General features: G+C 42.1%; 1 protein-coding gene across 1 annotated transcript in view; it reads right to left on the bottom strand.

Moving 5' to 3' along the window:
- Positions 1–16580, bottom strand: part of RIGI (RNA sensor RIG-I) — an 818172-nt gene that overhangs the window by 261758 nt on the left and 539834 nt on the right. The window contains exons 12-13 of the mRNA XM_086961483.1: positions 15641–15798; positions 11745–11880 (exon numbers count right to left, since the gene is read on the bottom strand). Coding sequence (XP_086817609.1) covers positions 11745–11880; positions 15641–15798 — 294 coding nt within the window. The remainder of the gene's footprint in view (positions 1–11744; positions 11881–15640; positions 15799–16580) is intronic.

Consider the following 16580-nt stretch of genomic DNA (forward strand, 5'->3'; position numbering starts at 1 on the left):
GAGAAGGTCCGGGTTGAGGTGAAGCTTCTCATGTGGAACTAGAGATCGCTCTAACAGTGCTGAAAAACCATGGTTGGCAAGCCCAAGTTGGAGCTATTAGTTTCATGGTAAGAGATCTTTGTCCGAATACAAATGGAAGTAGTGGAAGAGGTGGAAAAGTGTATGCCAATATACCTGACTAGTTGATCCATAGAGCATTGCCTTTGGACTGTTGGTGTGGATACCTGCTTGTGAAGCATGGGTATTTTGTGTTTTGTTTTGTTGCAAATAAATCTATTAGTGGGAACCCCCATGTCAGAAAGTAAGGTAGAAGGAACTATGGGGTGTAGTTACTATTCACTGACTTGTGTTGCTGTGTCCTGCTTAGAAAGTCCACAATCTGACTGCTTGTTCTGGGACATGTTCTGCTAGAAGGTGAATGTTGTGAGGTATTGCTAATCTCCATATTTTCTGTGCTGAGATAATTGGAGAAAGTGCGCCCCCACCCACATTTCTGTATGCAATACATAGTTGCCACATTGACTGTTCGAAAGAGGACAACTGTCCGATTTAGTAAATAAAATAAAGTGTTCGTAGGGTGTTGTTTTTCAACAAATTGCTGCTTTAAAACAATTACTTATAAATTAAACAAGTATATTTAATAAATCATTATGTACTACACTTTTTTGATGGGATAATGTCCTGTAGCATTTTATTTTATACATTCAATGTTAACATTAAATAGTTACAATGAATTTATATTTATTTTTTACTTTATAATGTTTTTAAAGAATAGTAGCAATGAATTATAATGTTTTTAAAGAATAGTAGCAATGAACTCTAGGTGCCTTTGCTTATCACAAATGAGTGACAGAAAGATACCTGGAACTCACAACAAAGGCAAGGTGGGTATTTGGCTGCGTGGCAAACTGTAGATAGTCCCATTAGTAACAGATTAGGATATTAGTAACAGATTAGTATATGGGTGTAGGCAGTGAGATGTTTTATAACATCAATTATGTAAAGAGAAAACAGGGTAGGAAGCAAGCACACAGCCTTGACGCACCCCACGCTCAAAAAGTATGCGATATGTGAGCTCTTCCCCTCACCCCCATCTCACTTGGGCAAAGTTTTCCTCATGAAGTCTAAAGGTATTCCTAATAAAGCAGGGTTGACTCCCATTGACGCAAGGTTGGACCCCGAATGTTGCCTAGGGACAAGGTCAAATAGCACACTTAAGTCCCTAGAGGCCACATATAAGTGGTCCTTAGAGAGCCTTAGGTATTTCCACATAATAAGGTTGAGGCAAAAGGATACAAAACTCACATTTAAAGAGACATTGCCAACAGGGTAACAATAAATGTAAATACTGCGATACATACCCTACACCATTAAACGCTATACTGCCACACGAGCACACGCTAACATGCCTAAAAAACGCCAGCCCGCTTGAGAGCACACTGAGTGAGAGCATGGCACAAACTGACGGAGAGAGCAAATAAATCTCCCATATATGCAGATAAAATACCATTGCTTCCCCATCCCTCAATCTCTGTCATGAGAGAGAACGGCGCGCTGGTAGTGCTATAGGAGGTAGGCTGTCGTACGATGGGTGACATTTTCCCATAGGGGGAGTTTATAAAATTAAAGGACTTTCTAAAGGGCCGTAGTGGCACTTTAATGCAAATATTTGTGTATCACAGGTTAAGAGCATCCATACAAGCACTATATCCCAGCTTCCCTCAAGTCCCAACTGAATTGCTATCACTTAGAATTATGCTAGCTAGCAACGACAGAAACCATCTAATTATTAAACTATACAATGCCGCTCAAAAGGAAACCAAAAGTCCTGTTGACGCGCCTAGAGACAAATGGAATGCGATACTAGATACACACATCACACCTGAGGATTGGGAAACATGCTGTAATCTATCAGACAGACTCACATCTAATTGTAATTTAAAAATTATACATTTTAAATACCTACAGCATGCCTACTATATCCCCAAGCAACTTTACAAATACGGGTTAGGACAGGATGCCAAATGCCCACGCTGTAAGATGAATTATGCAGATTTTATCCATCTTGCCTGCCTTTGTACGCCCATAGCAACATACAGTAAACAAGTACTAGACACACTGTCTGAGATGGTGGGGACAAAAATCGCATGTACACCAGCCATATGTCTATTGGGCATGCTAAAACCGATACCACCCGCTCACCATAAATTGGTTTCAATCTGCTGGGGCGGGACATAGATACCGCATAAAACCGCCTGGCTGCATGACCTGGTCGTTTGTAAACTGCAACTCGAGACCTATGCCCCACGCTCAACAAGTATGCGATATGTGAGCTCTTCCCCTCACCCCCATCTCACTTGGGCAAAGTTTTCCTCATGAAGTCTAAAGGTATTCCTAATAAAGCAGGGTTGACTCCCATTGACGCAAGGTTGGACCCCAAATGTTGCCTAGGGACAAGGTCAAATAGCACACTTAAGTCCCTAGAGGCCACATATAAGTGGTCCTTAGAGAGCCTTAGGTATTTCCACATAATAGGGTTGAGGCAAAAGGATACAAAACTCACATTTAAAGAGACATTGCCAACAGGGTAACAATAAATGTAAATACTGCGATACATACCCTACACCATTAAACGCTATACTGCCACACGAGCACACGCTAACATGCCTAAAAAACGCCAGCCCGCTTGAGAGCACACTGAGTGAGAGCATGGCACAAACTGACGGAGAGAGCAAATAAATCTCCCATATATGCAGATAAAATACCATTGCTTCCCCATCCCTCAATCTCTGTCACGAGAGAGAACGGCGCGCTGGTAGTGCTATAGGAGGTAGGCTTCCGTACGATAGGTGACATTTTCCCATCGGGGGAGTTTATAAAATTAAAGGACTTTCTAAAGGGCCGTAGTGGCACTTTAATGCAAATATTTGTGTATCACAGGTTAAGAGCATCCATACAAGCACTATATCCCAGCTTCCCTCAAGTCCCAACTGAATTGCTATCACTTAGAATTATGCTAGCTAGCAACGACAGAAACCATCTAATTATTAAACTATACAATGCCGCTCAAAAGGAAACCAAAAGTCCTGTTGACGCGCCTAGAGACAAATGGAATGCAATACTAGATACACACATCACACCTGAGGATTGGGAAACATGCTGTAATCTATCAGACAGACTCACATCTAATTGTAATTTTAAAATTATACATTTTAAATACCTACAGCATGCCTACTATACCCCCAAGCAATTTTACAAATACGGGTTAGGACAGGATGCCAAATGCCCACGCTGTAAGATGAATTATGCAGATTTTATCCATCTTGCCTGCCTTTGTACGCCCATAGCAACATACAGTAAACAAGTACTAGACACACTGGGCCCGATTCACAGAATGAACTTAAGACTCAATCCTAAACTTACTACTGTTTTGGTATTCACAGATTGCACTTACTACTTTTGGTATTCACAGAATGAACTTACTACTTTTGGCATTCACAGAATGCACTTACTACTTTTGGTATTCACAGAATGAACTTACTCATTTCGGTATTCACAGAAGTTAGGACTCCTAACTTTAGGACTCCTAAATGCCTTCTGTGAATACCGAAAGTCTTAAAATTAGGATTTTTCTCAATTTAGTAGTAGTAAAGTTAGGACTACTAACTTTAGGACGCCTAAATGCCTTCTGTGAATACCGAAAGTCTTAAAATTAGGATTTTTCTCAATTTAGTAGTAGTAAAGTTAGGACTACTAACTTAAGGATGCCTAAATGCCTTCTATGAATACCAAAAGGCCTAAAATTACGATTTTTCTCAATTTAGTAGTACTAAAGTTAGGAGTCCTAACTTTACTACTACTAAATTGAGAAAAATCCTAATTTGGGTATGGGTTGATGCCGTGCACTGTGAACAATGATGTATATTGTTTATTAAAATCATTACAAAAAAGTAATACTGCTATTTCTGTAAAACTAACCATCAAAAGCCCCATCGCCTTCCAAGATCTGGCGATTCTGCCTTACGGCGCTCTTGCAGAGTTTGCGCCCCCAGAGGACAACGTGCTGGGGCGGAAAGGCAGGAGGCAAGGAAGCTGAGGAGAGGGGTTGAGAGCCAGGAGGGACACGTCGGGCCAGGACAGGTTCTAAGCCCAGGCTCCAGAGCCTCAAAACCCCTCAGCCAGGACCGGAATTGGGCCCGGACTCAGACAGGTGCAATCAGCCTCAGCTCATCTCAATCCAATTTACCTCTCACGTCAGCACCAGAGTCTTGTACTTCCAGGCACGAGTTTCTTGGCACAAGATGTAAATGAGAGCCTCAGGAGACCCCCAGGAAAAAGAGGATCGGAGCAGCGCAAGGCAACAGGCAAGTGGCAAGGTGCTTTGGGGGCAATAGGCGGAGAGAGGGAGCATCCTGAGCGCGAGAGCGGCAGCTGTAGAGTGTAGTGCCCGGGCACGCACGCGGAGGAGGCCCAACTAGGCTGGGTGCAGTTTGCGTCATCCCAGAAAGCTCTGCCCGTTCCTTTCACCCGCTTCAATTACTCCACGCCACTATCGCTATCACAGCCACCACCGCCTCGCCTACCATTGTCATTCTGAAAAGAACACGCTAAGTCTTAGCCAAAGCACCCCCAATACGTAAATTTCAATCAAGGTTTGTAGATCTCTACCTGGTGCCACCCAGTAGTCCAACCTCCAGGTTGGCTAGCATCAACAGGGCATGCAGTCAGGAAGAATAAGAGGAGGGGAGAAAACAATAAAAATAAACCCCAAACAATGCCCAAACGTGAAAAGGAGGGTCGCTCGCCAACTGACCCGGACAGCATCAGTAATTTATCTGGAGTGAATCACCAAGACCATGGAGCACCAAGCAAAAAGGGTAATAGATCACAGACAGAGGCAATAGAAGCACCATCAGCAATAGCAAGTGTTTCCGCCTTTAAAAGAGGAACAGACTCTGCTCCACATGACAACATAAAGGGCAGCCAGGGAGCTACCCTTCTTGCCCCTTCAAGGCATAATTCATGCCCAAATAGCAGTAAACGGGCATTGATCACAGACTTTTTAAAAGTAGCCATCAAGACCACTGAGGAAAACCGAGGCTGTGCCCGCGAAAGGTCTTTTAAAAACAGCAAAATAAGCTATAACATTACAGACCTCCAAAATGAAGCAGTCATGTCACTTTTCGGCGACACTAGTACCAGATCGAACAGCTACGAAAACAATAGGAAAGCTCTATTGGTCACCGGATCAGGAGGTCCACCGAACATAAAGAGAGTAGTCCCAAGCCTGCAACTACTAACAATGAAAGTTATTCACCCCCATGTAATCCGTCAAAGCTCTAAACCTCAAGTTACCGAAGCATTAATCCACTGCCATTCACCCCCTCCATCCCCCCAATTCCAGCTGGAACAACAAACTTCACCTGGAACCAACGGACATAATCGAGAAAATGATAATAACAGGAACTGAAAAGTAAACTCACTTCTACAGAAGACCACAAACTTACTTAGCCCTTTTTGTGTTCAGAAGTCCGCCAACCTATTCGCCAATAACCAACACAAACTCGATTCTTCGTTTCTCTTTTTGGAAACGGATCAGCAACTTGGTCAGGGACTTTTTCAGTTGGATACACAAGTCTCATCCCACAACAATATATTGGAAACTAAGATGTTACCTTTACAAAATCACAAGCATTTTAGCACTACTCAGTGTTCTTTGAGCAACTCATCACCGGGGTTTCTATCTCATCTGAACCACCTAGAATGCTCGCCTTCAGTAGAACCCCTTATCCCCCCAATATCTTTAGTTTGGCAGCATTTGTTAAACACCATGGACACTATTAGAAAAGCAATGTCATATCACGCAGATAAGTTAGATGTGCAAGTCGACCTACTAAACATCTTAGCAACCCATGTCCAGGGGGTCGAACAAAAGTTGCACAACTTCAATGAGATGATCACGAAGTTACAGGGAGATCGGGAAACAACATACCAAATGTGCGACTGCCATTATACTCAAATATTCGGCAAATTAGCAACAGTACCAACTTTACTAACACAAATACTGGGGTCGACCAGGGACAACCAACTCAAGCCCATAGCACCAGCTGAGCTAGCCAACGAAGCACCTAGTGAAGTAGATAAGGTATGCCCAAGCCCGACCATGGGTAAGAATACAAGCGAAACTGGGGCAAACCCAGCTTTGGCACAGGCAAGTTCACTTACCCCAAACCTACCCACTGAACCTGGGATCTCAGGGGTTCCAGAAACACCTCCCACCGGCCAGAACATGACATCACCGGCAAGGCAATATATTGCACCAAAGCCATTAACAAAACGGGAAAGAAAACGTCAGAGAAAAGCTAGAAAAAGCAAACAAATCAGTCAGGTAACTAACCCAACCATCGTCATGACGGAGCAGGAAAGGACTAAAAACGAGGTCAACACAATTCAAAATGAGGAAGATATAAAGCAAATCGCTGTGGAAATAACAAGTAACAACGACCTGCAACTCTCACCAACTAATTTGGACACCATTTCAAATCGCTTGAAGCAAATTAAAAGGGAGCAATCGCCATCAGCAAAAGTTTATAGCCTTTTTAAACCGCCCATAAGAAAAAGGAAAAACATCTCAAAAACTCAGGTCACACAAACCACAACATCAATATCCTCACCAGGGCGCCCCACTGAATTAATCAGCATCATTCGCCCATCGGAGGCCACGATTAATGGCCACGAGTAAAGATGTAAGCCAGAATCATCCCCCTGTTACGGAGCAGGATGTAATGAAGTTGTGCACACAGGGAACAATGAACCAAAGGCATTTAACAATTTACAAGTCCCCTGGATCCAACCAACGATTAACTTGGAGCACACATTGAAGGATAACGTCACCAGAAATAGTTTAATCCATGCATGCAGAATGATCTTACTCAAAATAGCAACAAATTGGTGTTCATCCCTCACTACAACTCAAGGGGACCTCAAGACATCCTTAATAGAAGTGTGTTACTCAAACTATTCAATGCCCTTCCTTCTCTGATTCACATCAACTCAAGTAACCTAGATGGCATTGAGTTCAAACAAAACCCACACCAGGGGGGTCAAGAAATTTTTGACCCTTCGATCAGCCAGAGGCAATCAAGCCTCCGGGCTCCTGACAGTCGAACATAGACGGCACTACCCTTGCAGCACCATGAGGATTCCTATCATCATCCCCCAAATCACATTGGGGCAGTAAAATCTGCTCTAGGAATGTGCATGGCCTCAGCACAAAATTAGAAGAACCAGATTTCATGGAATTCATCACCAACTATAGCATCCTTCTCTTCCAAGAAACATGGCAGATAAATCCTTCTTCGATCGCAGGGTACACAGAATTTTTTATTCCTGCTAAGCGATCAACAAATATGGCAGAGCAAAAGGTGGCCTTTCCACTTTCATTTCTACTGACATTCCAAGGTAAGGCCTCAGTAATAGACTCGAATCGTCCTGAATGCAATGTACAAAATTTGAGTACCCGTCCAACAATAGCCTGTTAATATTGAACATCTACATACATCCTGGCTCCAATCAAAAGAGGTCAAGAATTGAGAAATTAACATCTACATTAGAAACACTCCAAATCGCTTTCTCAGATGCTAACATAATACTATCAGGAGATTTTAATATGAACCTACTGCACAATACTAAAGAAAGTACATTGGGCCATTTATCAGCCCCAAATCAAAGCGATAGACATGGCAAGAGATGCTCAGCCCGTCTAGAGGAACTCTCAATGTACAAGCTTCATGGACAAGGCCAGACTGATCACCCAGCGGCCTTCACCAGGGTAACTCAAAAATCAAGATCCACAATAGATTACACATTTGCGGACTAGGAGCTGATTTCACAGATTACAAATTTTCAAATAATTGACAGAGCTCAAAGCGATCACCTACCACAAACCTTAATGCTGCATAGGAACACAGCTACTCCAGTTAAAAATAACACGATCGCCCAATTAACTCAAAACTACAATCTTAAACGGCTAACCTGGAAATGTGAACGAATCGATGACATCATGTGCAAATGCATAAGCCTATCAAAGAGCGTCACATCAGAAGCTTTGTGCCCAAGGTCCTGGGAGTCTTTCATTCATGAATTACGCAATAAATGTCCAACTCTGACTAAAGGCCATAAAACCGGACGACAACCATGGGCACCTTGGTTCACCATCAACTTGCGGAAACAAAAGCAGTGTTTGAACAAATACATAAGACAGTTAAGACACTTGAATCCAGAATCTTCTCAGGAAATCCTATTACTGATATCCAGAACAAAACAAAGACTTAAAACGGGACATCGGGGGAGCCAAGAAAATGTACAATGAACACATCTGGGCGAAACTCCTCCATACTAGCAAACAAAGAGATTCAAAACTCTTTTGGTAAACCATCAACAAATTAATAAATGGAAGGCATTGACATCACAACTTGGATGTAATGGAGGACACCTGGAGAGCCCACATCGAACATTTATATAATTAAATTCCATCCCCAGGCATTCCAACTTAAGGAATACTAACAGGGGATATCAATGTTGGAACAGTTAATGACACCCCAAGTCCAAACACATCCGACCTCTCCCCACAGATATTACAAGAGCAAGTCCTCAAAACCATCAACAAGCTGAGAACGGCGGGAGCACCAGGTCCCAATGGCCTGCCAAATGCCTTGTTCTGTCACGATCCTTCATTCTGGTCCAATCTCCTGACCCCTCTCTTCACCCACGCCCTGGTGTCCGGTTCGCTTCCTGATTCCTGGCAAGGCAGTATCCTAAACCCAATCTACAAGTCAGGCGCATGCTCAGACCCAACCAACTACAGGCTCATAGCATTAATCGATGGGGAGGCAAAAATGTACGCTTCAAACCTGTTGCTAGATCTAGAGGATTGGGTTCGTCAGTCAGACCTCATTCCTACCACCCAAACTGGATTCAGGGCAGGGATGGGCACCCTCACAAACATCTCTGCAGTCACGCTCTTAGCCAATAAAGCCATATCAAATTCAAACACTTTGTACGCTTGCTTCATAGACCTCAAAGCGGCGTTCGATAAGATATCGAGAGCTAAGTTATGGGCTAAGATGCAAAACTGGGGGGTACCAACTAAGCTTTTTGGAGGTCATCATCAACCTGTACTCGGACACATGGGTCCAAATAAGGAAAGGAGATGGGCGCAGCGTAACTAGTAAGATTGTAACATCTAATGGGCTAAAACATTTATACCGCAGACCTAGATAAACACCTCCAACTTGCTAATGCTGACCCTCCAAGATGGGGCAAAATTCCAACTCTGAGTCTTCAATACGCGTACGATATAGTCCTACTAGCACAAACCCCACTAGGTCTGCAGCGACTAATCTCCAAACTTGGAACCTACGTCACTTCAGCTCAACTTACTATCAATCATAAAAAAACGAAGGTGATGTGCTTTTCCAAACACCCTTCCACAAGTAAAAAAACTACATTTATCTGGAAATTGGATGACAAACTATTGATCAGGGCGTCTTCGTATAAATACTTAGGCTTTCAACTGGATTGCCACCTCAACTACATACAACATCTGGACCAAGGCCGCTTGAAAGCAAAACAACTGCTCTTTGCATTTAAAAGTCTACACCAAAAGCTTTCAGGCTGCTCAACAGGGCACTTGCTCAAAATAATTGCTGCTAAATTCCTACCCTCCATTGCATACGGCTCAGAAATATTGAATACCAAAGACGCCAGAGTACTATACACAGCTCAATCCACCCTTTTCAAACGCTTGTTCTCGATTCCCCGATATATCTCTCAAGCCCAAATCAAAACCAGCAACCAGCCAGACAAGGCGCATTAGTTAAATATTACTGGAGGATGAGAGCTGCCGAAGAGAACACTTTAGCACATCGCTGTTGGGTGGAGACTGAAATGCAAACTAGGCTACAAAACTCTATTACATTAGTGTTAAAAAATTCGCTTCAGGCACTACAGTTAGAGGATGCTTGGTTGACCATCACAACGTTCTCCGGATTTAAAAAAATTGTGAATAATACGATCAAAAGAACATCCCTACTAACTGATAAAACTGAAATCGCAAAAAAAAATCACGCTTGGGCAGTGATACAATCGTACCAGATTCTTAAACCTCAACAGTACCTGTCTGCACATTTCCCATATTACAAAAAGCATTATTTGACATTGTTGAGGCTGGGGGTATACCCTACGAAGGACCTAACCGCCAAATGGAAACACACATGGCCAACTAAAGCTATGTAGACAGGGGGACGAGTCCTTGTTGCATCTTCTATGTATCTGCCCTGCACTATTAGTAACCAGGAAATCTGTTTTGCAAGAGGCACTAAGAAACGCACAAATAAGGACATGCAGAGCGGCAGTTATAAAATGCCTCAGAGGCACGTCCATTCAGTTATCCTGTAGAGCCATAAACTTTTGGAAAATGGCTGCAAAAGAACTGGACAAAAGTAGCAATTTAACATAAGCAGTTTGAAAACATTTGTACACCGCTATTTATCTCCTATGATCATATAATTTTTTTTAAGTATCAGCAGCTAACTGTCTAGGATGGCTTCATTATGTTTCAAACTCTTGGAAAAAGGAAGCATAAACATTTTAATTTCTTAATTTACCACCTGTTGACATGATTTAGCTCAAATCCCCTTTTGTCTTTTCACCCCCTTTAATTCCTGTCTCTATTCAACTTCCAGCTTTAAAACGTTGTTTTTTGGTTTTATGAAACATGGTGGTACTTCCACCCTTTTATGATTTTAAGTAAATCAAATAAAAGTATTTTTTGGTTTGATTGAACCATCAGAATAACATGAAAAAGGTGGCTATGGCATTATTTTGAAGCCTTGCTTGAAATCATTAAAGGTAGAATCTACTGCCCAATGTTAATGAATATATACAATGCAAGTAAATCTGTTGCTCCCTTTGGTCTTCAACGGGTGTGATGAAGAGCAGAAACTGATTTTGCTCCTTAGTATATTTCCCTGCATATTGTATGTTGCACATTGAAAGGATGCCATTTTTCTCTTTAACATTCTATTGGGTTTGTTATTGTGGAAGCTGGAATATTAGGAAAGATATTACTTAAGTTAACTTTATTTGGAGAGAACGTTTTAAAACTTTAATCTTACAACTGTTAAAGTATTTCCATTTGCTTGGAAGTCTAATCTCTGTCTAAAGGCTTGGGAGTCAATAACTTGGGAATGAGATTTGCTAGCCAGGAGGCTCCCTATTTATATTTTCTTAAATTCTGAGGGCAAAATGGAAGGCAGAGCAGTCAAAGGTATTTGCAGAAGAGGGACTCCAGGGAGTGATAAAGGGAAAAAAACGTACTTCCAAGGATCTAAGAGGCCTGTTTTAGATCTTGGTGGACGGGTTACTCTGTCACAACGGTGACTGATATCTTGTCCGCCGAAAAATACACCCTGTTATATCCAAAGGGATTTATATTTCAGTGGACAGGATATCCGTCACCGTTGTGACTGAGTAACCCGTTCGGCAGGTTCTAAATCAAGCCCTAAAACTGGAAGTCATACATTCATCACACTGATGTCTATGGTCTTTTTGCCTTTCTGGGTCATATTTCTAAAGGTTTGTCTCTTTTTCAGTGGTTACAAAATGTCCAATAAAGGGTTAAAGCAAACCCCCTATGCAACTGTCATTTTCTAGATCTTACACTGCTGCACTAATGTACTTACCTTCAAAGTTCTCGGTCAGCTTCTTCTCTGTCTCATCATACCCTCCATTCTTCACATTCTTGAAAAATTCTTCCAAGTAATTAAGAGCATCCTTAGTCCGCGCATCCTCGTTGATCATGAGAGCATCGTTGTATTTCTGAAACATAAAAAAGTCTCGCTTTAATGTCATTTTTAAGATATGTATACTTTTCTTCTCGGCTCATTTCTGTGAGCTTGGGGACAGATTAAGCAGTTGGCTTTAATGTCTAATCCTTTTTGCTGCTTGCTTAAATTTGTGTGATGCTGATGGTAAATGATACTATTACTTTGGCTCTGTGATATGATGCTACAGCATTTGAAATGAAGTGATACTACATTATGCTAAAACAGATGAATGTGATATATGTGCACTAATCCGATAACTTCACATGCTTTACATTTTTGAAGCACTGTAAATTGGACAGTGTGGGGTAAGCTGAAAACAACCTATAAAATCAAAAACAGATTAATTAACCTGGCATTTTATGTGTAACATATTTAGTGTGCCATGTTAATATAACGCTATACTGTGAAATGGAAGTAATAAAATAACTTTATTTTCATTCCACAAAAGTCTGGCATAAGACTTTACAATCGTGGCTTGAATTCTTATGTCAGGTATAAACTGCATGCTGGCTCTGTTGCCTAACTCAGATGGGAGCATCCTTTAGGTCTAGAAAGCATTCAAACTGTGCTGAACCACCCTACATAGAGGTTTTCCCAATATAATGCTGTGTTGAAATCACACATTTTGACTAGGGTGCAAGATCTTGTGTCTGACGCAGATCTGTACTGTTGTCTACTATTATCAATTACCACACTTCTACTGACGAGTGGCACTCGGCCCTCTCCGTTTTCTTGGTGGTAGATGACCCACACAATGGACATGAAGCCTCAGACTGCAACCATGCACCCAGGGGTCCCATGGAGCTCTTCAAACAATGAAGCTGCTTCTAAAGTCATCACCCCACTCAAACTTCCAGTATGAGCTCAAATGTATGTAAGGTCTACGTGTTAAAAGATACATTAGAATGTTGGCAAAATGAGAACAAAATTCATAGATTGCAACTCATTGCAAATCTCAAGTATTTTCAAGGAATTGATGGCAAATGCCTTTAAATAGATTACTTAAGGGGAGAGACAGTGAACTTACATTGAAAGTAGAGATGGGGTTAATTGTGTACGTCAGCAAAATCATATCATGTCACCCTATATACTGATTATATAGTGGGGAATATATCAAATATATCAAGATTCACTGAAATACAAGGTAGCAATGTATTTTTTATCCACACGTGTTCTCTGTATATATTTACCCTTCTACTGTAAACCTTAAGGTATTACTGCTATTTCCACATGTTCCTACTGCTTCCCTAAGTAAACCATGTTGAATTCTTTCTTTCCGGATGACCTATAATTCAGGTGGGGCAATAGACGTAGAATTAGAAATAATGTAGACGATCGCAGGATATCCGGGTGTTAATAAAACAATCAACAACTGAGGTGCATGCAATCTTGATTAAGAAACAAATTACATATTATGAAGTAAAATTCTAACACAAACTGATAACCTGTTGAAGGTTTCACTGCATCCATATAATAGGGAGAACAAAAAGGAAATTTGGTATGAGAGGTAACACACGTTTCACAGTTCCAGAAATATAGAGCAAAGCATTAGGTGCTTTGGTTGCTTCAGAGTCACAATACAATATTAACATGAGATTGCAGCACTTTCCTAGTCTTTCTTTGGGAAGTAATCCACCCAGCAGCAGTCTCCCACCTCTTCAATTATGACACATTCCTATATTTTTGGGTATAAGAGTTTCATGTTAGTCTGTATCATTAATATACTGAGATACTTAAGTAATTTGTGCCAGTGGTTGCAGGTGTGGGCACTGGCACACATTTTTTTAAACATATTTTTATCATCCGACAGTCGAGAGAAGAAAAACTGTGAAAAAGGAGAAGGCATGCTAAAAAAGAACCTACAGGAGTGAATTAAAGAGATGAAAATGATGGGTGGAAGACAGAGGCATGTGCTGGAGTCCAGGACTGGCAGCCGACCAGTGGCGTAGCTAGGGGGGGGAGGCGGGCGAGGCGATCCGCCCCAGGCGGCACAATTTTTTAGGCGGCAGCGCGGCACTCGAGGCCCGTTCCCAGGGCCGGACTGGCCGTTGCAGGCACCGGGCAATCCCCTGATGTGCCGCAAGGGTGGGGGCCGGTTTTGGGCCTCTGGGGGCCGATTTTGTTACAGGACCGTTTTTGCAGCACTGGAAGCCTGTTGCCATGGCCGGACTGGCCGTTGCGGGCACCGGGCAATCCCCCGGTGCGCCGCAAGGGTGAGGTCCGGTTTTGGGCCCCTGGGGGCCGATTTTGTAACAGGACCGTTTTTGCAGCATAGCTGCAAAATCGGCCCTGTAATAAAATCGGCCGGGCCCCGGTAAAGAGCGCGGTCGCACCCCCAACTCCCCCGGTGGAGGGGGGGCCGGCCAAGCACTTTGTCAGGGCCGGTTTTCATTCCCAGTCCGGTCCTGCCCATTGCGGCTGCGGCGGCCTTTATAATTTATTTGGGAACGATTCGAACACAGTGTCCCCAAATAAAGAAGACACTGACTTTCGCATTCCTGATGGATGTGCACAACAGAAGAGTCTGACATTAATTCCTAGCAAAATATTCCATCTACAAGGCATAATTGTCTCTAATAAGCTGTTGCCCTTTGCGACTTCTTGCCCTTTGGCTTTGTAAGTGGTAAAGACAAGCCTTTGTGGGATTTGCTAAAAAGATGAAAGATGTTTCTGAATCTCTTTTGAGGGAAAGAAATCTGTTTCAATCCGGTGCTTTCAAGATTTTGTTACCCCAAACCACAGAACGCTGTGCTTTCAGACCAATATATCTTACAACTCTGCTGTGAATGTAAAGCGCGCAGAATATCCCTTTAAATGTTTTGTGATCTGCACAGTATACGAATAACCTAGTGCACACTCAATCATTTATTGCTATTTACTTGGATTTGCCAAATTGCCTGTTTTGTCATTAAGGCATATAACATAATAAAAGGAAACTGGCTTCAATTACGCAACTTGTAAATCGATATTTCTTAAACAAGGTGGGAAATTGTCGCATCAAATTTTAGATCTGACAACATTATGGGCAATGTTAAAAAGTTGTTTGGAATGAAGTATACCTTTACAGTGCCTCATGTTACTCTTTCTACTAACAAATCACTTAAAAGAAAGTTTGTGTTTCAGGAGAGGTGCAGTGCAGAATTGTGTGGTGGCGGGATTTCCACATACTTCTAGCGAATTAGAATTTCTAAACCTAGGAAGTCCGTATGCAGATATCCACAACCTCATTGTGAGACTTTCGAAGCACCTGAAATTTACGATAATACCAAGAAAAATTTCACCAAGAACCGGTGATTGGTAAACAATTGCAACAATTTTGATTAAAATTAGCACGTGTTCGCCTTATGGGCCTGATTCACAAAGGTAAACTTACACTTTCATGCAAGTTTACCATTGTTTGTTATTCATAAAGGGATTTATGCATAGTAGGTTTACGCATAGCTGCAGATTTTTAAAGAGGTTGTTTTAGCTCAAATGGTTCCAAAGTTATAAAATTGCATTGACATGTGGTGGTGCTGAGTAGTAGGTGTCTCTCGGACCTCTTTCAAGTGCTCGCCATCCTTTTTTCCCAGCAACCCCCCACCCCCCCAGGTGCGGCAATCTGAGGGATAGCCCCGGGCGCCACAAGCTCTAGCCAAGCCTCTGCAGCCAACCCATATGACAAACCCACCAGTTGGAAGCACGGGCAGCGAGCTCAGAAGAAAAACTTTGCATGCACTTAGACAAATAATCATTGTGGGTAGGCCAATTACCCGTAAGTGTTCAGTGTACGTGAAGAGAGTTCTACAAATCAGGCTCTCTTCATCCTTGTCGTCCATCTTCAACAGTCGACACTTCTTCTGTGTGTCAACAATCCACTGCTCATATTTCTGTGTTCCATAGGATCGGTTCTGGATGTTGGACAAAGAATCTATAAAACATTAAATAATATTCCTAGAACTTTTTTTTAAGCAAAGCAACAAAAAATAGTATATTCAGAAAAAGAAACTCAAACACAATTGTGTAGGCATTGGCAAAACTGCGCCAATTTTTGGGCAGTTTAACAGTGGCGTGGCAAGGCTGTCATGAGCCATTGTGCAAGCAAGGAAAATGGCCCATATGACAGCTGTTGGGGGTTGTAAAATACAGCAATTATAAAAGTTCAATGGGTCCCTCAGGGCTCCGGGCCCTGGTGCATGAAGCTGCTGCACAAATGGTAGCTACGCGACCCTGCAGATTAATGCATTGTTGTTAATGTACCACCAACTTCTTCGCTTTTATGTTATTTTCTTGCGATTGACCTAAAAAGGCACAATGAACTGCTTTATATAGTACTTTTTCATAAGAAAGCAAGAATGAAAGCCTAGATTCCCTGTGAAAATGAGTCTTCCACCAAATAACTTTGTATATTTGAATCTTGGAAACACACGAGGTCATGCAAACAATATAGAAGTATTTAATCTCAGACACCCAGAAACAATGCCAGAGGAAATGCCTGATTCATCACCTCTGAAACAGCACTGGGACTCTTTTAATACTCCGGGTATACATTATTTGGCAAAATATTGTGGTCTACCCATACTAGCAAAGATTATTGTGTTACCATACGGCTCTTGATCCACATACAGCAGTACATTGCACACACAATTTGTTCACACTACCAAGCATTTTACGCAAATTTCTGTTCTTATGAAAAGAACGCAATGCCTGATA

Source organism: Lissotriton vulgaris, chromosome 3_1, assembly GCF_964263255.1.
Source record: "Lissotriton vulgaris chromosome 3_1, aLisVul1.2, whole genome shotgun sequence".
NCBI classification, from domain to species: Eukaryota; Metazoa; Chordata; class Amphibia; order Caudata; family Salamandridae; genus Lissotriton; species Lissotriton vulgaris.